Source organism: Alexandromys fortis, unplaced genomic scaffold (assembly GCF_014885135.2).
Source record: "Alexandromys fortis isolate MF-2015 unplaced genomic scaffold, M_Fortis_MF-2015_v1.1 scaffold_150, whole genome shotgun sequence".
Classification (NCBI taxonomy): domain Eukaryota; kingdom Metazoa; phylum Chordata; class Mammalia; order Rodentia; family Cricetidae; genus Alexandromys; species Alexandromys fortis.
In genome coordinates, this window is record NW_026068027.1 from 3,576,171 (window position 1) to 3,601,320 (window position 25,150).

At 50.2% G+C, this 25,150-nt stretch overlaps 1 protein-coding gene across 14 annotated transcripts in view; it reads left to right on the plus strand.

Moving 5' to 3' along the window:
- The window catches only part of Mical3 (microtubule associated monooxygenase, calponin and LIM domain containing 3), a 202,181-nt gene that overhangs the window by 101,298 nt on the left and 75,733 nt on the right, over positions 1 to 25,150 (plus strand). For 9 of the 14 annotated variants that reach the window (XM_050164164.1, XM_050164168.1, XM_050164165.1 and 6 more), the window contains 13 exons: positions 1,750 to 1,876; positions 3,409 to 3,505; positions 6,065 to 6,212; positions 8,245 to 8,441; positions 10,557 to 10,669; positions 10,766 to 10,828; positions 11,857 to 12,030; positions 13,532 to 13,615; positions 16,562 to 16,660; positions 18,252 to 18,308; positions 20,444 to 20,551; positions 22,837 to 22,944; positions 23,526 to 23,712. In XM_050164164.1, the coding sequence (XP_050020121.1) occupies positions 1,750 to 1,876; positions 3,409 to 3,505; positions 6,065 to 6,212; positions 8,245 to 8,441; positions 10,557 to 10,669; positions 10,766 to 10,828; positions 11,857 to 12,030; positions 13,532 to 13,615; positions 16,562 to 16,660; positions 18,252 to 18,308; positions 20,444 to 20,551; positions 22,837 to 22,944; positions 23,526 to 23,712 (1,562 nt within the window). The remainder of the gene's footprint in view (positions 1 to 1,749; positions 1,877 to 3,408; positions 3,506 to 6,064; positions 6,213 to 8,244; positions 8,442 to 10,556; positions 10,670 to 10,765; positions 10,829 to 11,856; positions 12,031 to 13,531; positions 13,616 to 16,561; positions 16,661 to 18,251; positions 18,309 to 20,443; positions 20,552 to 22,836; positions 22,945 to 23,525; positions 23,713 to 25,150) is intronic. The other 5 variants (XM_050164176.1, XM_050164177.1, XM_050164172.1 and 2 more) reach the window with 4 other exon arrangements.

Genomic DNA, 25,150 nt, shown 5'->3' on the forward strand with positions numbered 1-25,150 from the left:
GTATCACTCCCTTTTTACCATTTCATACCAGGTATCTCTGTTAGCAGTTCTCGGTGCCAACATTAAATTTTCTTGTGCTCCCTTTCTGCTCAAACTGTATGTCTTGTATTTCTTTTGCCCTATTGTTCTCTTTCATTGTAGACCTGCATAAGAATGGTTACTAAGCCGGGCACTCGGAAGGCAGAGGCAGGCAGATATCTGTATGTTCGAGGCCAACCTTGTCTAGTTCCAAGACAGGCACCAAAGCTACAGAGAAACCCTGTCTCAAAAAAAAAAAAAAAAAGAATGGTTACTAATAACCACGTGACAGAGTTAATAGTAGGCTATCTTGAAATTTGTTTTGCCAATAATATTAGTACAGAACTCTTCAATTTAGCCTCAGGCACATTCTTAGGATTACCTTTCTTTCTCTTTCATTTTCTTTCTTTCCAAAATATCACAAGAATGCTTTTTACGACTCTTAGCAGTTGGATGGGGCATTGATAAAGAACACAACTAGCTGCAAGAATTAATGTGAACTGTAGGGCACAAAGGAAGAAAACAAAAAAGAAAAAAGAAAGGCTTTTAGCCCAGTTGCTAAGATTGTTCCCCTCTGAAACCTCTTGAGGTGGGCTGCCATAATCCACATTGCTCTATGTGCGATTGTCCTCTAAGCTCCTGCTAGGATGGGGTTAAACTGTGCTTACAGTGCTCGGCTGCTTTCCTAGTCCAGAGACCCAAAGTCTTCCATGCTTCTCCCAAAATCAGCATAGTCAGGCCAGTCACAGCCATTCCCCACTCCTGGTCCTAACTTCTGTCTTAGTTAGGGTTACTGTGGTAACACTGTGACCAGTGCATCTCGGGGAGGACAGGGTTTATTTTGCTTACACTTCCTCATTACTGATCATCATCAAAGTCAGAAGAGGAACTTAAAGCAGGGCAGGAGCCTGGAGGCAGGAGCTGAGGCCTAGACCGCGGAGGGGTGCTGCTTCCTAGCTTACCCCTCTCCTTTGCCTGGCCTGCTTTCTTACAGAACCACCAGCCCAGATGGCACCACATCAATCACTAAGAAAATGCCCTACGGGCTTGCCTACAGCCTGATCTTATTAGAGGCGTTTGGTTAATTGAGATTCACTGCTCTTAGAAGACTCTAGCTTGTGTCGAGTTGAGCACCATCTGTCATTTTAGATCTTTGATGTAAGGCATGCATCTGGATGTAATGGCAAAGCTCATTTTTCCTTTGTTTTCGTGTTTTGAGATAAGAGTCTCCCTCTGTACCCCAGGCTGTTTTAGTACTCATTCAACAATCCCAGCTGACCTTGAACTCAAAGCATTCCCCTGCCTGAGTGTTAGAATTGTAGGTGTGAGCTACCACATCTACCACCTCACTACCACCGTGCTGGGGACCGGACTTCCAGCAGGTGACCTTTGAGGAAGTAACGGAATTATTGCTAACAGAGATGTTCTGGAAGTATCCATCCTTTAGATGAAGCCATATGATCCTTCAATTTCTTAAAAACCATAGTAAATATTAGCACACTACACAACAGCCTTCTAAATTAGCGGCATTTGCCACCTCCGACAGAATTGTCCCTGCGCTTCCTTTCCCCTGGTCCAGGTCCATGGAGTCACTGAGCACCACTGGCGCTGGGTCTGCAGGGAAGAGCTGAGATCGATTTAATTAGCCAAATTCATCAGGATGACTGCTAATCTGTGGGGTAATTTGGTCCTCGTCACCGCATGTGAGCACACTGTTGTATGTCATTGCAGGGAAAGCATTTATAGGTTGCTGCCTCAGACCACCCCTGAGAACGTGAGCAAAAACTTCAGCCAGTATAGCATCGACCCTGTCACTAGGTATCCCAATATTAATATCAACTTCCTCCGGCCAAGCCAGGTAAGAGCCTTCTTGTCAGTTATGTACTCCTCGACCCGTGTTCTAGATGCTCATAACTCTGGTCAGTAGACCAGACAGGAATGTGTATAACTGTGTATGTTATTATACAGCATACATTCCAACAGGAATGTGTATGTTATTATGCAGTATATATTCCTACAGGAATGTGTGTAGCTGTGTTTGTTATTATACAGTATATATTCCAACAGGAATGTGTATAACTGTGTATCTTATTTATACAGTATAAATTCCAACAGGAATGTGTATAACTGTGTATCTTATTTATACAGTATATATTCCAACAGGAATGTGTACAACTATGTATGTTATTATGCAGTATATATTCCAACAGGAATGTGTGTAGCTATATATGTTATTATACAGCACACACTTTAAGTAATCCAAGTTGACATCTCTGTGCTGTTGAAAGTAGATATTATTTCCCATTACCACATTCAGCAGCTGGGCCACAGAGAGTCATCCTTCCATCTTTTTCTTTATTGTTCGATCAGTTGTTTTGAGTTTGGGGTGGGAGTGGGGAGACTTGAATGTGCTGTAAGCCAAGCACACCTGGAGTTACTACATAGCCCAGGCTGGCTTTGAACTCATGATGATCCTCCTGGTCAGGTTCCTGGGTGCTGGAGCTATGGTCGGGTGCAAGTCACCATGTCTGGCTAAGTAGAGTCATTTTAATGACTTGTAGAAAGATCAGAAGTGACAAAAACGAAAGACCTAGCACTTCACCCTACACCTTCTAATCCAGACCACACAGAGCAGGGCAAAGTCCCCGACTGGTTCAGTGGTCGGGAAGGATGACGTCACTGCTGGCGTCACCACCCATCAGCCAAGACTCAGCTAGGCTGTTTGGCTTCCTCAGAGCCTCAGCTCTGCACCTGCTGGGTGTAGTTGGTAACCTGCCTACACACAGCGTCATCGTCGGGCAGACACAACTGTTCTCACGAAAGGGCTTTGAAAGGTTAAGGTGCTGTCTGCGAGCAGAAGCATTGTCGATAGTGTTAGCCTAGATTCTGTCCTGACTCCTTTAGAATCTGCACAGCCACCTTTCCTATGACATCCACCAGAGCATAGCAGTCCCAGGGAGTAAGACGCATCAGGAAGCAGCCTCCTTCCCACGTGTGTCTGCATTCTAGGACTCTCTTCTTTACCTTCTGCTGATGTCTCCAGGCTTCTCTGTGTGTCTGAGCATTGTTTATAAATATGTTGAAGGTGGGCAGCGTCTGGTCAGAGGAACTGTTAAAGCCAGCCGCTTACTTTTTCAGCACAGCTGCTTATGTTTAAGTTTTGTGTGTCAAAACCCCAGTCCACTAAAGCGCTAAGGTCATCATGTAGATTCTATCTAAGCTTTGCCATGGGCATATAGCTCTGCGTAGCCACACAAGACCCTGACCCCGACTCCCAACACTGCCAGAAAGTAAAGATAAATACATAGACTTTACCAGCTTGCTTCTTTTCAGTGGGGATTTGCTGTTTGGGGTTTGATGTTCCTTTTTGACCTTTCAACTTTCTGCCAGGTGCGCCATTTGTATGATAGCGGAGAAACAAAAGATATCCATCTGGAAATGGAGAACCTGGTGAATTCCCGAACCACTCCCAAGCTGACTCGCAATGGTGAGCTCCGACAATGGTCTAACCTGTTTCAAGAAGTCTGCAGTCATCCGTCAAGCCCTTGCCTGACCACAGTACTAGCAGAGGCCCTGGGCTGTTGCCAGTGGTTTTACCCTCTGGGGATATTAGGTTGTTGCCAGGGTGTATTTTTATGTCATGACTGGGTTAGGTTTGCCAGTGGCTGCAGTGGATAGAACTCGGGGCCGTTGCTTACACTTTCTGGAACACACAGAACGATCCTCTCACACACACAGGAAAGTATTGTGGTCTAAGGTAGTGTAAGAGTGTAGAGGTAAAGCCCAGCAGTGGTGGCGCATGCCTTCAATCCCAGCACTCAGGAGGCAGAGGCAGGCGGATCTCTGTGAGTTCGAGGCCAGTCTGGTCTACAGAGCGAGTTCAGGACCGGTTCCAAAATCTACAGAGAAACCCTGTCTCAAAAAAAAAAAAAAAAAAAAAAAAAAAAAAAAAAAAAAAAAAAAAAGTATAGAGGTAAATTGCTTCATGAACCTTTCCTAGGGAGACATAAGCAAAGGTTTGTTTGTCCCAGATAGGGAACCAACAGTATGTTATGGGAGCTCCTTCCGCTTCTTCAGCCAGTAGCCGCTGAGATACCAGCCCATTGGGGCGTATCCAAAGTAATGAGTCCTCGAGTGTAGCTCTGTGACCCAGTGAGTTACTAAGCGTACCTGCAGGAACATAGGTGACCCCCAAATATGTCCACATCGCTGAAGTCTCATACAGCTGATGACTTCACAGCTGTGTGCCTGGAGTCGTCCCTTCAGTTAGGCCTCTGCTTCTCTCTGCTCCAGCACCTCCTGAGCCTGTGTGCAGCTGGGGCACCATTGTGTGAAGTGGGGAGGGAGGTGTTTCCGTCCTGTGCAGAGAAAGTCAGCAGCCCTGACTTTAGCCCTTAAGGGTTGATGACGACAGTGATGGCTGTGACACGTGGAGGACGGTGTCCCACGACAGCCAGTTACAGATCCTGGAGAGGGTGAGAAAGAATGCCCAAGTGCACACACGTTCCTGGGTACTCTCACATACACTCAAGTTCTGGGAGAGAACACGTGGTGACCTTTCATCCGGGCCCTGAGACGGCACCATCACAGCAGAACCTGGACGTCGGGGCCAGACACAAGCAGCTCTCAGTCTAAGCTGTGCCATCTTCAAAGGGTGTGACCTTGAGCAGATCCGCCAGAACCTCAGACCCTCACTTTCTTTGATCTGGGAGGAACAGCACAGCCCTCGGGTTGCTGTCATGAGGTCTCTGGCATGGCACTTGCCAGTGCTCGGCCTGCTGTGCCTGGAAACAGCAATAGTTTTGTCATTGTCACTAATATTAAAACTCTGAAGGCACCACAGTGGGTGGCCAGAGACAGCTGATTGTCCTGAGAGGCACTAGGCAGATGGGTGTGGTTTTGCTGCATAAGTCCAAACAAGAGGTGGGAGGTGCACAGGTTTGAGTTCCATCTTGGATAGTTTCATAACATGGTCGTGAGGTGTCAGGGTAGATGTGAAAACTAACAGGCAGGTTATAACATCCTCTTCTTCTCCCCTGGGGTGTCAACCCCTTGAGAGCAGAGAATGTATCTTTCTTGCCATTTCCGTGTTCACCTGGGCTGCCCCGTATATGTGGGGTGGGTGGATGTGCAGACACGAGAAACACCTGAGTGGGTCACTGTCAAGGCCAAGAGACGGCACCAGAAACGCTGCTCCATTTGTTGCTCCGTTCCTTGTCTCACACCATGCTGTCATTGTGAGACTCAGCGAGACTCTTATCAGAGACGTTTTTAACTCATCTGTTCACGAATCACGAAGTGACTTAGTGCAGAGCTAAATCGGGAACCGACTGCTCAAGCGCAGACCAGTGCTCACGGGCTCTTCCGTGTTTGCAGACCTCCTCGTGAGGAAGACATGCCAGTGAGTCAGGAAACTTCTGTGTGTCTCTTAGCCTTGTCGTCTCCACATGTGATCGTTGGCACACATGTTAGCAACGTGGTCGCTCCACTGGGTCTAGAGAACTGCTCTGGTCTGGCCTATGTGGCCTTGTCACCCTACAGAGTCTCTTCACTTGGCACTCAGTCAGGACCTTAGGAATTGAGACAAAGGCTTTGTTTGCTTTTGGTTTAAGGTATCATGGAGGAAACCTTTTCTGATCTAATCTCCCAGGTGTTGCTGTGGAGGAAAAGGCTTCCTCAGCCTGTTGCCAGGCAACTCTCCAGGGACATCTTGACTCTGGTGCCAGTGAGGTATCAGCTCAGTAGGTGGCACTTTGCCATCTGCTTGTCTCCCCGAGTGCTGCTGGAACATGACTTCCGTGTGGCAGGCCCTTGTCACTCTGCTCAGATCTATCTGTCTGGGCCATTGACCCTGGAATCGGATAGGTCGGTGCCTAAAATGGTGCTACCATGGCACCAGTGACACAAACTCATGCTGAGACTCTCTTCCAAAAATAGCACTGACTTTTTTCAGTAATTTTTCATACTGGATCTGTGTACTGCAGAGCGTATGCTACGTCAGTGTTACTCGGGGAGCATACTTCAGTAATTATTTTTACTGTTTTAGAGTCTGTAGCTCGTTCAAGCAAACTGCTGGGCTGGTGTCAAAGGCAGACCGACGGCTATGCAGGGGTGAATGTGACAGACCTCACCACGTCTTGGAAAAGCGGACTGGCTCTGTGTGCAATCATCCACAGATACCGCCCTGACCTGATGTAAGTCTTGACCAATTTCGTGTTTCATTTTGTATGCACCAAGGGTCCCAGAGCCCTCTATGCAAAGTTTATGCTTCTTTCTAGTATGGCTGCACTATAAAACGCTCTCTAGAAGGCCAGGATTTTGACTTATTTAGACTTCTTTTAAACTCAACCCCACCCCCCAAAAGTTAGCTCTAAAAATCATAGCATTCAGAAGGTCAAAAACTAGTCTTAACACCCACTTGGGCCTGTTAACTTTGCACAAAGGAAAACTCTGTTTATTGGCCCCAAGTTGAACTCTTGGTTTTTGGCTAGCTCTCTCTCAGATGCGATTGATCACAAGGGAAACCTGGCTGGAACACTTGGCTAGCTCAACCCAACGGAAGACAATAGGTCCGTACCTGATTTATGATGGTCTTGGGCATTTTCTCTGCTAAAGATTATATTTTTTGCAAGTGCGCTCTTGAGCTTCTCTGAAGGGCATCTTACCCTCTGGTCGCCATTTTCACTCCTCTTGGGTCAGCCACTCGAACAAAGCACTCAGACCTCACCCCACCCCCAGGCGTTTGTTACTATGGAAGCCAAACAGATTCAGAGACAGCAGCAGGACCCGGTGGATTTTCTTGGCTGCCTTCTTTTTTATCATTAGGGCCACTCAAGGGCCCAGGTTTTCCCCCATTGTTCTAATGCTTGGTTAAGGAAATCCTAAGTGACACAGCCCCTATTTTGTGATGCTAGCAAGCTAATGAGGCAAGAGGTGGATTTGCAATGAGGACCCTGTCCGTGTAAGGCTCCAGGTTTGATCCCCGGTACCACAAAACAAAACAACTATAACCAGGCATGCCCGCCATCTCAGCCTCAGGCCGCTTACGCAGGAGAGTCGAGTTTCAGATTGAAACTGTCTGCTGAAAAGAATAAATAAATACGGAGAGATGGGAGTGTGGCTCTTGATCAACAGACATCAGCCAGGCTCTAGGTTCAACCAGGCAAAATTAAAAGAAGGGGTAAATTTCTAATGACCTCTGAGGCTGAGGTTGGCAAAAAAAAAAAGTAAATGAAAGTATCGGGGTGAGGAGGAAGAGCAGCCATGTATGTGGCATGACTGGGGTGGAGGAGTAGTCGGTTCAATCTCAAAGGGAAGGCAAGGAAAGGAAGGAAGTCGGGAGGCAGCTCAGATGGGATGGAGTGTGGGTCGAGGGGTCCTCTTAGAGCATGGGCAGGTGGCCTGAAGAAGGCCTGAGGGAGGTCAGAAAGCAGTGAGGGCGTGCGTGATTCAGCAGGTTTGGACTGTATTCAAGGTGGGTGCTCTTGGTTTAATAGGCTTAATCTAAGAGAAAAGTAATTTGTTTGAAATGGAAAAAAAATTCCATGAGGTCAGTAGGTTAATGCTAAGTAAGGGATGCCAGGATAGTGAAGTCAATGAGAAAAAAACCTCAGCTGTCCTTAAGAGCTTAAAACCTGGGGGGCGGGGGTGAGGGAACGGGGTGGGGGCGGGGGGGGGGGCGGGTGTTTATGAATCAAGGGAGCTGGGAAAGCTCAGGAGATTCAGGGGTGGAAAACTTTTTTTAAGAAGGTTTTAGAATTTCCCTTCAAGAGAAAGCTTGGTAAAATTTCCCTGAACTGTTGGGGCAAGCGACAGTCCCGGACATTGGGAACTCTGTCCAGACAGGGTTGTATCACTGTCGGACATTAGTTTCCTATGTGTCTGTGGACAGGCGTGCAGGAACACACGCTAAGATAGTTCCCATCCTGAGCTTACATTATAGTAAGAAGTCGGTGTTCCTGGCAGATGCAAACTGTCTCTCCCCCGCCACCCCTCCCCGTTCTTCTCGCTGGGTAGCTCTCCAGTAATTTCCCCAACGGTGTTGTGGGTTTTCTTAGCCAGAAAGGAAGAAAGGGGTCGAGAAAAGCCGACCTGCTCTCTGACCCAGGGATGCCGCCCAGTTCCCGGGACTGCAGGGACTGGGAAATGACGGTGGCGCAGGCACAGTGTTCTGGTTTGGGGGCAGTCAGCCCTACTTGATCTGCGTCTCCTTGTCATGCTTCTCAGAGACTTCGACTCTTTGGATGAGCAGAACGTGGAGAAGAATAACCAGTTGGCCTTCGACGTGGCCGAGAAGGAGCTGGGCATCTCTCCCATCATGACCGGCAAGGAGATGGCGGCAGTGGCGGAGCCCGACAAGCTCTCCATGGTGATGTACCTCACGCAGTTCTACGAGATGTTCAAGGACTCACTCTCTTCCAGCGGTGAGGACCCAAGGGCTCGGGCTGGGTTCCTGGCCTCCTGCTGCCTGGTCAGCAGGGCTGTCCCTAGAGCCTCACTTCATACGCTGTGTCTCAACCCTGTGTTCTTAACCTTACACTGTTTTCAAACCGGTTCTCATTTTACCACTAAGTGTGCAGAACCCATCTACCCAAAACATTCCTCCTTGACTCTGCGCATTCCCCCAGCCTCTCTCAGACCCACTCCTTCTGCACTTGGAAGTACTTTGTGATACTGCTTCTCTTGGTGGGACTCTGCCCAGATGACCCTGCGCCCTGGCAAAGAGTCTTTCCAATCCAAGTTCTTTTCTTGTTTCTTGCCTCTTTATTTACTTTTTCATTTTTTTTTTAGTTTGTGTGTGGGTGCATATGTGTGGGTGCATGCATGTGTGTATGTGTATGTGTGTGTGTGGTTGCTCCTGAGGTCTCATGAACATCAGACAAGCTCCTCACACTGGAGCTACGTGCCTTTGTTTCTCATCTTGTAGCCTGGGTATTTCTCCAGTCAGTGCCCTGCTGTGACGTCTCCTGGAGCTCTCTCACTGTCCCAGTGTCTCTAGTGCTGGGTTTTACGGTTCTCAGTAGCTCCTCCCTCTCCAGCTTCCCTTGCACCTTCTCCCTCCTAGAGATTCCCATATGTTGCCTTGGTCCTCAGCTTGCTACCTCAGCTAGCACTCAGTAGGGCTACAAAAAGTATTCCTGTCGCAACCTGTTCTGGTTTCCTTTTTTGCTGCTATGATGAAAACCCTGACCAAAAGCAGATGATGGAGGAGAGGGTTTTCTTGGCTCCCACTTCCGGGTCACAATCCATCACTGAGGGAAGATGGGGTGGGAACTCAAGCAGGAACCATCAAGGAACACTGTTTGCTGCCTTACCGTCTGGTTCACTTGCTCACAGGCCAGCTAGACAACCCAGAGCCACCTGTCTAGGGGTAGTGCCCCCTACCGTGGGCTTGGTCCTCCTGTATCTGTGAATAATCAAGACAGACCCCCCCCCCCAGGACAATTTGATCTAGGCAGTTATTCAATCAAGACTTTTCTCTCTGATGACACTGGGTTATGTCAAATTGACAAAGCTACCTGGGACACCACTTTGGGTCACAAAAGCGCAGTGCTTCAGCGTGTAGGCAGTGTCTGACCTGGGTTTTGTTCCAGTGTTCCCGCGTTTCACCCTTGGGCAGGTTGCTGAATTTCCTTACACGTCAGTCTCCCTGCGTGTAAACGGGGAGTGATGGGTATCTAATAGTGCTGTTTGGTGCCAAGAATGGCAAGTGAGCGCTGAATAAGTAAATGTTAGCGATTCATTATCGGTTCTAATTACTAGTCTCAAAATTGCTGTTGCTGTGAGTATAATATCAGAATTCCCACCAGCAAGATCGCTCAGTGGGTAAAGGTGCTTACCAGCAGACAGTAAGAACCCAATAAACAGAGTTCAGTCCCTGGAAACCACAGAGAGGCAGGAGGAGAAAACTGACCCCACAAAGCTGCTCTCTGACCCCAACACATGCTTGGGTCATATGTGCTCCTCCCGATGATGATGATGATAATAATTAGTATTCAGTTAGTGGTGCCCTCCTCCCCTGGTGTCTTCAAGCCCATATACCCTTATAGGCACCTGTGTCTTTGCCTAACTGGATATGTGTTTTTACAGCAGCAACCCTGAGCTGAGTAGCCCTGTTCATTGAGAACCCTCTTCAGACCCAGCTAAGAACATGGCCTCTGAAGCTCCCCCTCCCCCAAACAAAACCCGACAGCCCAGGTCTCATACCTCTGAACCCACCACCCCAACTTGAAGTTTTCTTTATCAGAATTTAACTTTGCCAATCTGCTGTGGTAGCCACAGGCAGAGTCCAGCCTTTACGGAGCAGAAGTGTGGGTTGCTGCAACCGAGTGTAAGGAATGTGGTTGGTTTTGTGTGTGTGAATGGGAAAGAGAGTGTCTAGACCTGAGCACGCATTTCCTTTCTGGTGTTTCCTACGGAGAGGAATGCTCCGTCTTAGTCGGTAACCCGTTACAGTCTGGGAGCTTCCTTCCTGCCAGGCCCCTGGTCAGGACTTTGAAGTGTCATCCTAGGTAAACATTGCTCACTCCTGTTCACAGACACCTTGGACCTGAATGCAGAGGAGAAAGCCGTCCTGATAGCCAGCACCAAATCCCCCATCTCCTTCCTGAGCAAGCTGGGCCAGACCATCTCTCGGAAGCGCTCTCCCAAGGTCTGTGCACACCTGAGTTACATTCACAGTGGCTGCAGAGCTGATGGCCAAGGAAGGTGACCAGGCTCACGCTGTCTGTGTCTTCTCTTGGTGCAGGATAAAAAGGAAAAAGATTCGGATGGGGCTGGGAAGAGGAGGAAAACGAGTCAGTCGGAGGAGGTAAGACTTACCACGGTTGACAGGACTGGTGCGCTGAATTGTCCTTCATGGTTTAAGGGTTTGGGGTTTGTTTCTGTGTGTACGTTTGTGTGCCCGTGTGAGTTTATATGCTGATGGAGGTGGGTCTTGTATCTTATCTGTTGCTTTCATTGGTTCACTAATAAAGAAAACTGCTTGGCCTGATAGGACAGAAAATTAGGTAGGGGGAGTAGACAGAACAAAATGCTGGGAGAAAGAAGTCGAGTCAGGCAGTCGCCATGATTCTCCCACTCCAGACAGATGCAGGTTAAGATCTTTCCTGGTAAGCTATACCTTGTGGTGTTACACAGATTATTAAAAATGGGTTAGATCAATATGTAAAAGCTAGCCAATAAGAGGCTGGAACTAATGGGCCAGGCAGTGTTTAAAAAAAAATACAGTTTCCGTGTAATTATTTCGGGTATAAAGCTAGCCGTGCGGAGCTGGGCGGGAATGCAGCCCACCGCAGCTCCTTCAACAATGTGCACTATCTATATGCATGTACCAGAGGGTACAGGATTCCCTGGAACTAGAGTTACAGGTGGTTGTGAGCTGTCTCCTATGGGTGCTGGGAATAGAACCTGGGTCCTCTGCAGGAGCAGTAAGCACTCTTAACCACAGTGCCATCTCTCTGGCCACCTGGTTTAATTATTAATTCCCCGATTGGTATTGCTAGGTCTTTACATAGTCGTCTCTCATGGGAGTTTCTGTCCTTTTTGCCTTCATCTCATTTTCCAGAAACTAGCAGGGAATATGCACACACATGTGCCCTGGCGCTCTCTCTGTGGAATCAGTGGCTTTGCTGAGATCTGGGGATGCCAGCACAAGTCCCTGTGCCCTGTGGCAGTGCCCTGCATCCTAGGATCTTGCTTATTCTGCACATCGCAACTTTGCAGAGAGCTAGTTAAGCCACCTAAAGCTGCTGGTCAGTTCCTGCCCACACACTGAGAGAAGAGCATCAGCGGCTCCCTGTGTCCCATCCTGATTCTTGGGTGCCTTCCGTTGGGCAGGAGGAGCCTCCCCGGAGCTACCGTGGAGAAAGACCCACCCTGGTGAGCACCCTGACAGACAGGCGGATGGATGCTGCCATTGGGAACCAGAACAAAGTAAAGTATATGGCAACCCAGCTGCTGGCCAAGTTCGAAGAGAATGCGCCCGCACAGTCCACTGGCGTGAGGAGACAGGTAAGCGCAGCTTCTCAGTGCGCCAGACGGCACAGCAGGGGCGATCTTGATGCAGTGAGATGAGCCATGCACAGGCCCCGGGACTCCTGGGCCAGGCTTGCTCTTCTGAAGCTCATGCATTCAAGGCTGCATTAGCTTCACCTCAGGTCTGAGGAATCCATGACCACTATCAGCAGAGAGGTCTGAAACGTATTTGTCTGGATGACTGTGAACACATGTATATGTTCGCATGCACACAGACTTGCATTACAAAGGAAGCGTGGTGTGGAGGCGGTGCTTGGGGAACTGAGGCAAGAAGATTGTGATTTCAAGGCTAGCTTGAGCTACATGATAGACCATCCCAAGGAAAGAAAAAGAAGAGTATGACTTCCTGAAGGAAGTCTGAAAAGTAGAATGGAGGTGATTAGGGCTCCTACAATTCTTTTAATTTTGCCACATTCTTTCTGGACTTTTTCTCAGGACAGTCTTGTTTTCGTGGTGGCGACCACTCTGAGGACACTTCCTTAGGTTCCGCATTTTGTGTTTGACCACGGCTTACTCCCTTGTCTTCTCAGCTCACATTCGGAGCGTGCGCACTGTGCTCTCGCTGACTCTAGCTGTGGTGGATGTTTTAGTTCTTCTCTTCTTTGATAACATAATGAAGGTATCCGTTCTTGCTTCTGTGAGCTAAGATTTTGTTCCAGGAACACGGGCCATTAGGTGGAGACGCCTGGAGACAGAAGTCACGTGTCAGAGTCTGACAGCCCCTGGCCTGGAGTGTCCGTATCACACCGTCTCTCCTTTGCTCTGCAGATGTTACTAAGCCTCTTTAAAGAGAAGGGGCTGGCGTTTTAAATGTCTCTCTGAAGTGTGTTACACCGCTCCCTAGTCCTGAAGGAGCATCAGGACAGGGAGATTCTCTTTCTTCCCCATACTCACGGGCTGTCACTCCTGTGGGTCCGGAAGCAGCAGTGCGTTTGCTTCTCATACCTGCCCTGGGTTGGTGTCGACACCCCACCCCTGTCTTTGCCTGTTGTGTCAATGGGCATGGTAGCATTCCCTGGACCGGTGGAGGCTGCTGTGCTCTGCCAGCCCCGTGTCAGGAAGCCACAGCGCCCCCCAGTGGAAGGTCGCCTCTGCAAGAAGCTTGCTTTCCTCATCTAAGAGGGAGTGTTCCAGATCACATAGTAGTCTAGATCCCCAGAGAATTCAGTTTGGGATAAGAGTAGCAAGAACCAAGGGTTGTTTCCCTCCCTTCATCCCCTCTTTTATCCCTCCACCAGGGTGTTTGCACTTGTGTTTGCTTTGGGGGAGGCGACTATTGTTCCTTTATTAATGTAACTTTCTAAGAGTTCACTTAGCCTGCTCGCCCCCTCACAGTTGGTGGATGGATGGATGGATGGATGGATGTCTGTCCTCCACAGGTACCTTTTTAATGTCTTATTGTTCTACCTTAATGTATTTTATTTTGTTTTGTCTCCATGTCCTGCCCCCACTCACACGTGGCCTGTGTGTGTCATAGCCGACACAAGAACGTGGGGTCAGACGGCCGTCCTGCTGCCTGCCTGGGCAGGGTCGCCCTGCTCCCATCCCCCAGTGGAAACAGGTAAAAGAATTGCTAGGGTCTAGAATGGGCTTTCCACCCCATCTCTGTTCCTGGCCTGCCTGAAAACCTAGCTCACCAAGGCAGGAAGCTCTGCCCCTGCGAGTAGTCTTTGGAAACTGTTTGACAGGCAGTGATGGTCTCATTCCACGATTGCATTTGCTCTCTTGGGTTTAAGAGCCTCTTAGGAAGGCTGTTGACTCCGTATTGAAGGTAGCTGGAGTGATTTGGGAAGTGGTCGAGGTATGGCCCTTGAACCTTTGGGGCTTTGCTGTTGTAATGTTGCTTCCAAACTGGCCCCTTGGTAGCCTGCTTCTGTGCCGCCTTTGTCATGCCCGAGAGCTGGGGTTTGTGCCGTTGTGTGAGGCAGGAACTACACCTGTGAAAGTAGTCATCAGCTGTGGACTTGTTTCTTTCAGACCTATGCAAAAATGTTTATGGGTTGGGTTTTTTGGTTTGAGTTCTTTTTTTCTCCTTGGAATTTTGTCCACATCTTTTGGTGGAAGGCTTAGAAGCTAAGGTTGTATAGCTCAATGGGAGAACATTTGCCCAGCTTCATGACGTCCTGGGCTCCTTAGTCCCACCCAAAACAATAAACGAAAAACCTCTTCTGGGGATTTCCACCAAAACCTTTGCAGGGCTCCTGGAAAGCTGCGTATTGTGACAGTCGGGAACAGGAGGGACCCACGCCTCGGGCAGGAGAGACTTGCCAGTGGGTGGGAAGTGTCTGCACTTTTCTTCCCAGTGTTGTGGTCGAGCATTTTATCACTGGGGGTAGGGTACCAGATGACCATCCTCGTAGTCAGGGTCCCTTCACTTGGATAGAGTGAGCTGATCCTGGGTTCTTTTAGCTTCTCTCACAGCCGGCCTTACCAGCTCTGGTGCTTGGAAGTGCTGGGGAATGGCGAGCTGGGCGTTGCTGAAATTGCATTTTGAAGAAAATATTCCTGTCTAACCTTGTAATAATACTACACATGGGAGTCAGGACCCAGGAAGGAAGAGAGAGAGAGAGAGAGAGAGAGAGAGAGAGAGAGAGAGAGAGAGAGAGAGAGAGAAAATATGCTGGAACAACGCCCAGACCCAAACTTCCCGCCTCAGTAGGAACTGCTTCATAGGGAGAAGCCTTCTAAAAACATCATCACAAATTTGTTCGATTTTTTTTTTTTTAAATCTTTTGCTTCAAGTCTTTATGGAAGGGAATCGGTGAACTCTCATCTAAAAGTTTGGAAGTGTCAAGACTTACTCTTCCCAGAAAAGGCCCAAGATTAAACAGAACAGCAGGAAGGTTGAGTGTCACCTATAAGCAGGGACATGGGTGCAGCCTGTGCTGGTGCAGCTTTGTGGGGCTTCTGGGAAGGAGGGGGCAGTGTGTGTGACTCAGAGAGCCTGCTAGGTCGTGGCCTCTGTCCTGATGAAGATCAGTCTGGCAGCTTGAAAGGTCACGAGGAACCTGGTTATATGCGGGCTGCTCAGGAAACCCGGTCGCTCACATTATGCCAAGACCCGTGCAGAGACTGTGTTTTTGTTCCTGCCTGTTCAGTTTGTCATCCGGTTCCTTTACTGCCGCCACCAGTGAAGTAAGATACTGGTAGGCTCTAGCGGGTGTCATGAAAGATGGTGTGAGCCTTGGCGACCTTGAACAATGGAATCACTTGGATCATTAGGTGCTCTAGGCTCCTTTGAGTGGGAAATTATAGACTTCAGTGTCTGTACCGGTGGCACTGGCACCCTGTACCTCACACGTGTTCCAGGGGAATGTCAGACACTCACATTCATCGTATTTCAGCTTCCACTCGTGGGTTTGGCCCTCTCGATGTCTCTCCCGAGAGCTAGAGATGCGTTCAGATGCTCCCAAGCCTGGGAACCCAGAGCCCGGGTGCCTGGGCTGCTGCTGGCTGGCCACTGGCCTCCGACAGACAGCACCACACGGTGACTCACTGTGTGTGTCTCTTCGAGTAGTTCCTACTGAGGCGGCAGGCATAGCAGGCGTGGCGGCCATGGCAGAGTTGGCATGAGGACCTGTTCCGACTTAGGTCATCGTGTGGAAGGAGGAAAATGGGTAACAGCCCTGCTTGCCAGCGATTTTCGTGCTGTTCTTTCCAGTGTAAACACTGCAGCCTGTCCTTTGCCCTCCCTTTTCCTTTGGATCTAGAAAGTGCATCCTGCAGACAAGTTGCCATGAGCTAGGTTTGGAAGCAGATTGTCATACGAGGTGGGAACACACAGTGGAGATGTTTTTCTGACCTCACAGCGGCCACAGTCCTCCCCACCCCCACTCTCTCCCCCGTATTAGCAGTCTGGGTAAAGGAAGCTGAGAATCTTCTAGAAGGTACCAGAGAGGCCCAGGGTAACATATGGCTGTTTCTCAAATACTGGACCGTGGACCAGTCCACAGAGAAGGGCATGTGTGGTACAGGCAGGACAAGGGATGGGCATTCAGTTAGGACTTATTCTGTAGAACCTGTTTTTGGGCATTTCTTTGTAGTTTTTAAACTCTTGCGTGTGAGTAAGGCTTTAGAAAGCAAGGCATTGATGCGATGTGGCCACAGATGGCTTGGGGGAGACATGCTTTGCTGTGGTGTGACCCGGTGTGCAGAAGTCGTGTGCTATCACAGGTGGGCCTGGCTACCTTTTCTTTCTTCTTATGCTCAGAGCCATTTCTGTGTCCCGAACTTCTCTGATAAAGCCGTTGGCCCTTGGCATTAGAGAGCATTGCACCAGCGTTCTCACCCCTATTTAGTGTAAGGTACCAGTCTACCGTGAAAGACAAAAGATTGTGATGAGCCACCCCCGAACAGAGTGAGGTGTTGTGGAGGGCAGATGGCCAAGGAAGGGGCCGCTTGGGATGCTTTGCAAATATACAAATCCTCCCTGGCTCTCTCAGGAGCAATTTCCACGAGGCCCCTGCTTCAACAGTGTTCTTTCTGTTTGTGTCTGTTGGTGTGAAAGCGACAGGAAAAGGAGCGTGCTCGGACCTGCCCCAAAAAAGTGATCACCCTCTCTCCTCCCCCTACTCCACCTTCCTGCCGGGCCCGCCGTGTTCAGCAGGTGATCCTCTGCATGCTCTGTGTCCTGTCTGTCCTTACACGATGCATGGAGGGAACCACCTCAGTAACCCCGCTTTCCAAGCGTAAGTTTTTAGATCACTCGTAGCAAAAGCAGCCTTCACTGTTTCAAGTGAGCAGTTCCTGTTGGGACCTCAGGATAGGGCCCTGTGCATTCAAATCCTGCATGTTCTGGGCCAGTCCCTATCGTGGGAGGTCAGTTGCAAACCAAAGCGTAGATCTCAGATCGAAGGCCTGTACGCCCCTGAGGTACACAGTTTTATAGGAGCTCTCTTAAAGTAGCCATGTTTCTTTTGCTGTCTTATGCACTATGGTTAAGATGTGCACAAGAAAGCTTCATGCTTCCCTGCATGGATTTGGTGCCTTGTGATGCTGACAGCTGTTCTCTGGCTCATACAGCCTCTCCTAACCAACCCAGCCACCCTTTCACACTCTAGGCCGGTCACTGAAGAGCTGCATTGAGAGCCGCCAGGCACATGTGGCTGTTGCACCACGCAGACATGCGTTTATTTATGGTGGACACACCTATAAAGTGCTCATACAGAATGACTTGCTGACCTTTGAGCTGAAACCCTAGAAAATAAAAAGCCACTTCCGAGGGCAGGGTTTGTGGAAGGATATTTTCATAATGAAGGTAACCGACCTAAAAGGCGGCCACCAATGAGGCATCTGGGTTTACAGGCCTTCCTCATGCCCCAGGGCCTAAGAACTGAGACACGGTGGCTGTTGTGACTGCCCAGTGCTTCCTCTAAATGAAAGCTCATGGTTTGAGCTTTTGTTCTGCCCCACACAGTATTTCAGCCCGTTCTCACAGTAACTGTGGGGCAGGTGCACCATCACCTCCACTTACAGCCCGAGGAATGGGGCGGACAGGCCAAGGAGTTGTGCAAGACTACAGGTGAGCGGTGGCCAGAACGGAACGGGAGCCGTGAGAAGTCCGGAGGCAGGCTCCAGGCTCACGCTGCCTGTGGCAGCATGTCGGGGGCACCAGATGAGGATGAACATCGCAAGTTATCCTTAGTGGACATCGTGGCCTTCCTGTCCCCACAATTGCCATCTTAGTTCTTCCCTGAGGCAGCCCTGTGCCTGTTCTAGGATTTTCCATGACCTCACACTGGTGCATTAACCGGGAGTCTTTCAGTCTCCCTGCCCCCTTCTCCCTGTAGTGAACTGTGCCTGCTCCCCACCCTGGAGTTTCCTCCGAGCTCTGTTTCCATCTCCCCACCTTCCTTTCCGAGGTCTTTCCGGGGAAAGCTTCCCTGCCAGCCTGCCTCCTTAGCTAAGCCTTCCACTGCATGCCTCCAACCTTACGCCACTGGTGAAAGACACATTTGTTCCACTTTTGTGCCAACCGTAGCTCTTTGTCTGTGTAGAGGCAGGTGGAAGGCCGTATAGAAAATTGTCCCAGATCATGGAATTTGATACGGGCGGGATTGTGGATAATTGGTTGGGGACATCTGGGGATGGGGAGGTAAATGATTTAACTCGGAATTCTTGCCCAAATCTCCGACTGTTACCTGGTAGGTCCAAGTAGAGTTGGGGTGCAGCTTAAGTTTCTACTTTGTTGCCAACAGATGTGCAGGGATCTTCATGCTGGCAGCCGTGGCAAGCAGAACCCCCACCATGAGAGGGTAAAAGCATGAGCCTGTGGCATGGGATGCTAAGAGCCAGCAGTTGGGCACGCTGGGTGGTGGGGCAGAGGGAAGGGAGCATGGAGAACAGTCCCTTCTCCCGGCTTTTTGCACACTTGTCACCCGGCCAACAGCCAGGACGTTTTGCTAACAGCGTTGACCCATTCAATAGCATTAACTGCAGAGTGTCCATCCGCAAAACATTCAGACCGGTTACTAATCCTGGTGCTTTCGTTGTTACAATGGGCCTTGGTGACTTTCCAGTTTCGTTCTCCTGTCCCATCCCACGACCTTATCACTCTACCCCGAAGCAGGTGCGAGTGGCCACAAGGCTTTGACAACTGGGGAGAACCGGGAGAGGGGAAGCGTTGGGGGCAGACAGACAGTGGATTTCATGGTCTTAGCTCTTGAGATAGAAATGGGCCATTGTGCCATTTTTTTTTTTTCAATGAACGTGATGATGAAGCCCTAGCCAGCCCACTTATTTCATGAAAACTTTTCATTGATCCTATCCTTAAAGATCTCCAGCGAGCCGGTGGGCTGCCTTGTTGCTGATTTCAGAGGCGCCCTCTCCCGGCCTTTGTTTTCTGAAAACTGCAATGATGCTCAAGCGGCAACTCAGGTCCCATCTTGGGTTCATTAGCAAACAGATGTTAGCACCATCTTCTCTGCCCTTGGACCAAACTTCCAGCAGGATGGGGTTAGGAGAGAAGGAATTGAGGTGGAGATGGCCGACCTCCCTGCCCTCCCGCCACTGGCCCTGCTTCACTGCTGCTCAGCAGGGAGCTGGTGCGGACTGGCATTTATAGCTCTTCTTCCCAGACCCTACCATAGTCCTGGCCATCCTAAGAAAGGGAACAGGGCAGTGCCCTGCTTCTGGAGAATGAGTGCATACTTAATGAGGTGCTGATGGTTTTCAGTAAGCAGCATCTGGAAAGGAAGCAGGAAGTATGCTGGGTAAAGGAAGTTTGGCAGGAGACCGTATGAGGTCCAGGACCGTGGTGCCCAGTGGCAGTCTGTCATGCCAGGAGCTGGGATCTATCGGTTCCTCAGTGTGGGGCTCAGGCTAGACACTGGGGGTACTGCTTGCTCCTTTCCCAGGGCTTCTCCCCACTCCGTAGCCCTGCTCGTGCACTGCCTTGCTCTCTCTCCACGGCTCCCCTTCTCTCAGTTCCCCACTCTGACTGTCCCACAGTCCAGCAGGGTGGTCCGTTATCTCTTCCCTTTCGACGACGGTTGCTCATCCCCAGAATTGTTGCTCTATACTCAGGGCCAGGAAGCTGGCTGGCCATCTGGAGCAGGGAGTAGGGAATTCCCAGATTCCTGCCACTCGATGTCACTGCCATGGCACTGAAATGTCCACCAAACTGGGGTGCAGTGGATCTCCTTGGAGCCTGGGCAGTACCTCTGTCCTTCCTATGTTCTAAGGATTTCTGTCCTGGGTGTGGTAGGAAGCGACAGAGCAATTGTCAAGGTGAGCAGTCACCTTTTCTCTGCTAGCTACATGGGCTCAACGTTGAGGAAGACCCTGGGCACTACTGCTGCACCAACTGAAGCCAGTCTAAGACGAGGGGCATTTAGATCTGGTCCCTGGATCACCACTTGTGGTTACTAACTCCTTAGCAAGCAGAAATGCCCTGCACACTGATCACAGAAGGAGCGTACCTGAGTTCTGGCCGTAGGGAGGCATGGAGAAAGCCTTGGGCACTGTCCACAGGACAAGGGCGTGCCCTAGCCAGGGATTGTGAGGTTCCCAGTCCTGCTCTTTACACTATCAGGAGAGAACTAGAATAGTGGTGAGATGTCTCTACCAAGGAACAATCCTGCGCAGGTCAGCAAGGGCTCTGGGAGACACTGATGTCACATGTCACAGAGGGTGAACCCAGTAGGAGCACCAAGCCGTGGTGCCTGAGGCTTTCGTAGGTGCTCTTAGCTTAGAGGCGGGGGTGGAGCAAGCGGGGAGCAGATGGGAGCCATAGATGAAGCTCACTTTCTTCTGGGAATTGGAAGGCCTGCCTTATTTACCGCGTACCTTCTGCAGCTAAAGAGCAAAGCCGTCTGGCTCGGGGTTCCTGTGTTTGAGGTATGACTTTTAACGTTGACTGTGCTCTCTTTCTCCACCTTGTATTTTATAGCCAGAGCCTGAGCCTTCACGTCGGTTTTTTGTTGACCAGTGGGAGCTCTCCCTTAGTCTCCGCTCCTCCACCCGCCCTGCCTCTCCCTCCTCTGACTCCCTCCGACAGGTAGCATGGCCTGGACTTAGCGAACCATGTTCTCCTGCAGCCTCTGCTCACTCCACTTTCACAGGTGTCACCCACCTGAGGGAGGCTAGGAGGCCTCCACCTTTGCCTGGCGTGCGTGTGTGTATGTACGTGTGCGTGCACGTGCGTGCGTGTGTTGCCTCAGATGCCTGTGTTCAAGAGGCTGCAGCTTTCTTTGAGTGTGTCACACATCACAGCCTGTCTGAGTGAACCCACTGTGTCCAGTATTGATAGCATTTTTCAACCTTTGGCTGAAGACTACATTTTTATAATCACATGCTGCAGAATTTGAACCATTCCATCACTAACCTTCCTAAGTAAGAGAGTGAGCACACAGCGCTCTTGGTGCTTCCTCGTATGTGGAATGAACTTTGCTTTCCCCCACTAGCTTTGATCCAGTTCCAAGGCATTTGTTAGGGATCAGAGGGTCTGTTGCTTTGGCCTGTGCCTTGTGTTCTTGGCCAGTACATGTGTGCGGAAGCACATGCATGTGTGTGGTGTGTAGGAGCAAGCCCAGCCGTTGCTACGCCTCGAATCCCTTCTGAGAGTGGGGAGAAGGAAATCGCCTCTTTCCATGCTGGAAACAAACAGAACCTGAGTCTTCAGCCCTCTGGGGGATGCTTGTCAGAGTCGCCACAAATGTGATCAGTGCCTCTGCATGTGCAGCCCCAGGCCATGGCTGCTGCGGTGATAGAGGTCCTGGGTGCACACAGTGGGGCTAGGACTGCAGCGTGCTGGCCCTTTGCTACCTGCTCTGCAGGATGAAGACAGTGACTTCCTGGTCCTTTGAGGGCAGCTTTCCTCCCTCATTTTTACTGTCCTCTACCCGGTGTCTGCCTCTCCCGGGCCTGTGCTTCTCCAGGTCCCTAGTCTCAGACTGTGGAATTGGCGGGCGAAGCCAGTCATAGGCAGCCTCTTTAGCAGAGTTGGAAAATGAAGTTGATTGCTCAGTTCCAGCCAGTCTCTGGCTTAGCCTAGTGAGAAGTGTTTTCTCAAGTGTGTCTGTTCCCAGACTTAGAGTTGGCCTCAGGGAACCTGGCCGTGCTGCTGCTTGGGGCCAGCAGCCCTTTTACATGTGGCTTTACAGGTTTATCCCTTGAAGTTATTTATGGGGGGGGGGTGGTTGATGCCATCTCTGGGATAGCTGCATCTGGATCGTAATTGGTGACAACCTCTCCCACGTGGCTGGGAGCATCCTGCTGTGAGAGGTGTAGCATCCGCTGTCTCCATCCAGAGTCCTGGCTTCCAGATCTCTAAAAGACTGCCCACAGGACAGAATCCAGGCTGGGCCACAGTGGCCTCTGTGAGCAGGGCGGCTCACTATACAGATATGGACATTTTTCCTGTTTGTTTTTTCAGCATTGCCAAAGGGGGCTGCATTAGTGTGATTTGTTGGGGGGGGGGGGAGAAGGTTAGACTGTCTCACTGTGTAGTCCAGGCTAGCCTTGAACTCACAGCAATCCTCCCGCCTTAGTCTCCCAAGTGCTAGAATTACAGATGTGTGTCACCATACTCTGCTGTGGATTTTATCTTCTTTTGCCGTTGTTCAGCTTTAAGAGCAATTCTTCCAGGATAAGAGGAGCAGCTTCCCTCAGGGTGTAGCGTGTGACTTGGTGTCCACCTGGTCTGGGAGAGCCCCAGCCTCCACATGGGGGTGAATGAGCACTATCTTTCTGCTCTTAGCCCCACCTCCCATTCCAGTGGGGGAGTGGCCAGGGGAGGTCACAGTGGTCAGCTCTACAGAGCAGACACTGTGGGTCACCAGCAATGCCAGAACTCTTCACACCTGTTTCCCCCATGGGACATCAACCTCTGCAGGAATCTGCCTGGTTTCCTTGTCAGCCAGAGCCCTTTGGGCCCCCTCCAGGCTCTTGACACTGTAGCCACCTCTCTGGAGTTGACCCCTCAAACTCTGTGAGTTCGGGTGCAGGCCTCTCTTCCTCTGCCGTGTTTGCTTCTGTTTTGCCTTCTACCTCCATGTCCCCAGAACTGGACTCTCGGGAAAACGTGAAGGACCGAGTTCTTCCCCTGGAACCTTGTCTCCACTGCTGCTGCTCATGCGCGTGCTGACCACCGTGTGGACACTGGCACAGTGTTTTGCTCACTGCCCAGTTTCTGCTTGTGGACACTGTGTTGGCATGGTTTGCTGTGGCACCGTGTATTCCTTTTACACCTCTCAAAAAAATGTTGTTCCTGGCTCCTTAATTTAATTTTTTTTTCCTTCTCATTTCCCCTCGTTTGGTCATTCTGTAATCTTCAACCAATAGAAGTACATAAAGATGTACACAGGCGGAGTGAGCTCATTGGCTGAGCAGATAGCCAATCAGCTTCAAAGGAAAGAGCAACCCAAAAGCCTTCTAGACAAGAAGGAACTGGTAAGAGATATTCCAGGGCCACTGACTCTAGCCACGGCACAGTGATGAGCAGCCCTCGCCTGCTCTGAGGCCGTGCTGATTTCTGTAGCCTCGTGGATGACTCGGGGTAGCTTTCTTGAGGTGATCTTGATTTTGATGACTGAATTTCTAGAACTGTGGTAAATATTTGGAATGTTCTGTGGAAAAGCACTTTTTTCTTTAAAGATGGTCCCTCCGCTATTCAGGGGATGCACACACGTGTGCACACTCATGAACACTGAGTATATGTATAATCATTCTATCTCCCAAGCAGAACTCTGGCAGAATAGTTGGTTTGATTGTTAAGAAATTCTGAAACCTCGGACTCCATCACAAGCATCTCCTGGTTGTTGATCACCACGGGTTTAGACCCCGGCTTATGGAGTAGAGCTGCTACAGAAGCTGCTCTCTGGGAAAGTCGCAATAGACCACTTGTCATCATTTCCTGTCCGCAGACGCGGTCTGCGTCCGTGCGGCCCGAGTCGTCATCACCCACAGAAGGCTCGTGTGGCCCCGGGAAGGGCCACAAACGCTGATGTCTTCTTCCTCTGTCCACCCCACAGGGCTCCATAAAGAAGGAGTTCCCGCAGAACCTGGGGGGCAGCGACACATGCTATTTCTGCCAGAAGCGGGTCTACGTGATGGAGAGGCTGAGCGCCGAGGGCAAGTTCTTCCACCGCAGCTGCTTCAAATGCGAGTACTGCGCCACCACGCTGCGCCTCTCTGCGTACGCCTATGACATCGAGGACGGTGAGTCTTCCTGCACGCGGAGAATGATGCCACTTTGTCCTTCTGAGCCAGAGACCTTGGGCCCTCGCTGCAGTCCTCGTTATTTTCTCTGTATTCACCGTTCTCAGCCGTCTCTTTCCTTTTTTTTTTTTTTTTTCTAATTCTCAGACTGGGGGTAGGGGTTTACAAAACCGGGTTTCTCTGTGTAGCTCTGGCTGTCCTGGAGCTTGTTCTGCAGACCAGGCTGGCCTCCAACTCAGAGATCCTCCTGCCTCTGCCTCCTGAGCACTGGGATCAAAGGTGTGAGCCACCACAAGCCAGCAGAGTAATTCTGAGACTCTTTAAAGATATTTTTGCAGTCCCCAGACTGTTAGAGCTCAGCCAAGGAGGTGCTGATGAGAGCGGTACGTACATGTCGTTCCCCCATTTCACACGCTCACCTCCTTACCTCACACGAGAGAGACTGTGGAGGAGAAACGGGGCCTGAAGGGTTCCTAAGATTGACGACAGCAGCCAAAATGGATCCCAGGCTTCTGTTGTACAGAGCAAGATGGAAATGCCCAAGCTTTGTCACCTCCCTCTGGCATCAGCGTCTCCTGGCCTGGGGCCCAGGCCTGCTGGTTAACTGGAAAGACCTTAACTGTAAGGCAGAGAAGTGTGCCAACAAATAACAGGCAGCTCGGCATCTGAAGATTCTTAAGGAAATGGGAATAGTGCCAAAGGCATTTATGACCCCTGCAGCCGTCCCTACAGGATGCTGAGGGACTCGTGGGTCATAGTTTCATTTAAGGCCAATAAACCTAGGTGAATAGAAGAGGAAACTCCATCCTTACAGGAATGACACTAAACCCATGTCTCAATAGGTTCTGTATTGACTGTAAAGAGACCAGAGAGAACCCATACTAAGTCATCTTCATCATACAGACCCTCCTAATAGCGAAACTCAGCCACAGCTCTGTCACAGAGCAAAGGCAGGAGCTAAGTGGCGAACTCAATGCACCTTCCTGCACTAACAAAGACACTGCTCAGTGAAGAGTCAGTTAGATGAGGAAGCTAATCTCCTAGTATAGAGCCTTCTTCTCTTGGGACAGACCTTCGACTCCAAGGAGAGGTGTTGGCAGGAAGGGCCCCCACCTCTTAGAGCTGCCCTTGATACTTAGGTTATTTTAGTTGGACTTTTATCCTTGGATGTGCCTGGAAAGAAGATCCCTGATTCTCTGGAGGGCGTAGATGAGGTGTAAGTGTGCCTCTAGGAGCTTAGCAGTTTGTGTTCTTCTGCTTTCGTCGATGTGACGAAATGCCTGAGATCAGCTTTTGTTGGAGGCTGTAGTCTGTGACCCCCTGGTCCACTGGTCTCTGGCTGTGACACGGTAGCACGTGGCAGGGGTGTACCGCAGAACATGTATGCTCACTACCAGGAAGCCAGAGGGAAGGGACCAGAATCCACAGTCCCTTTCCA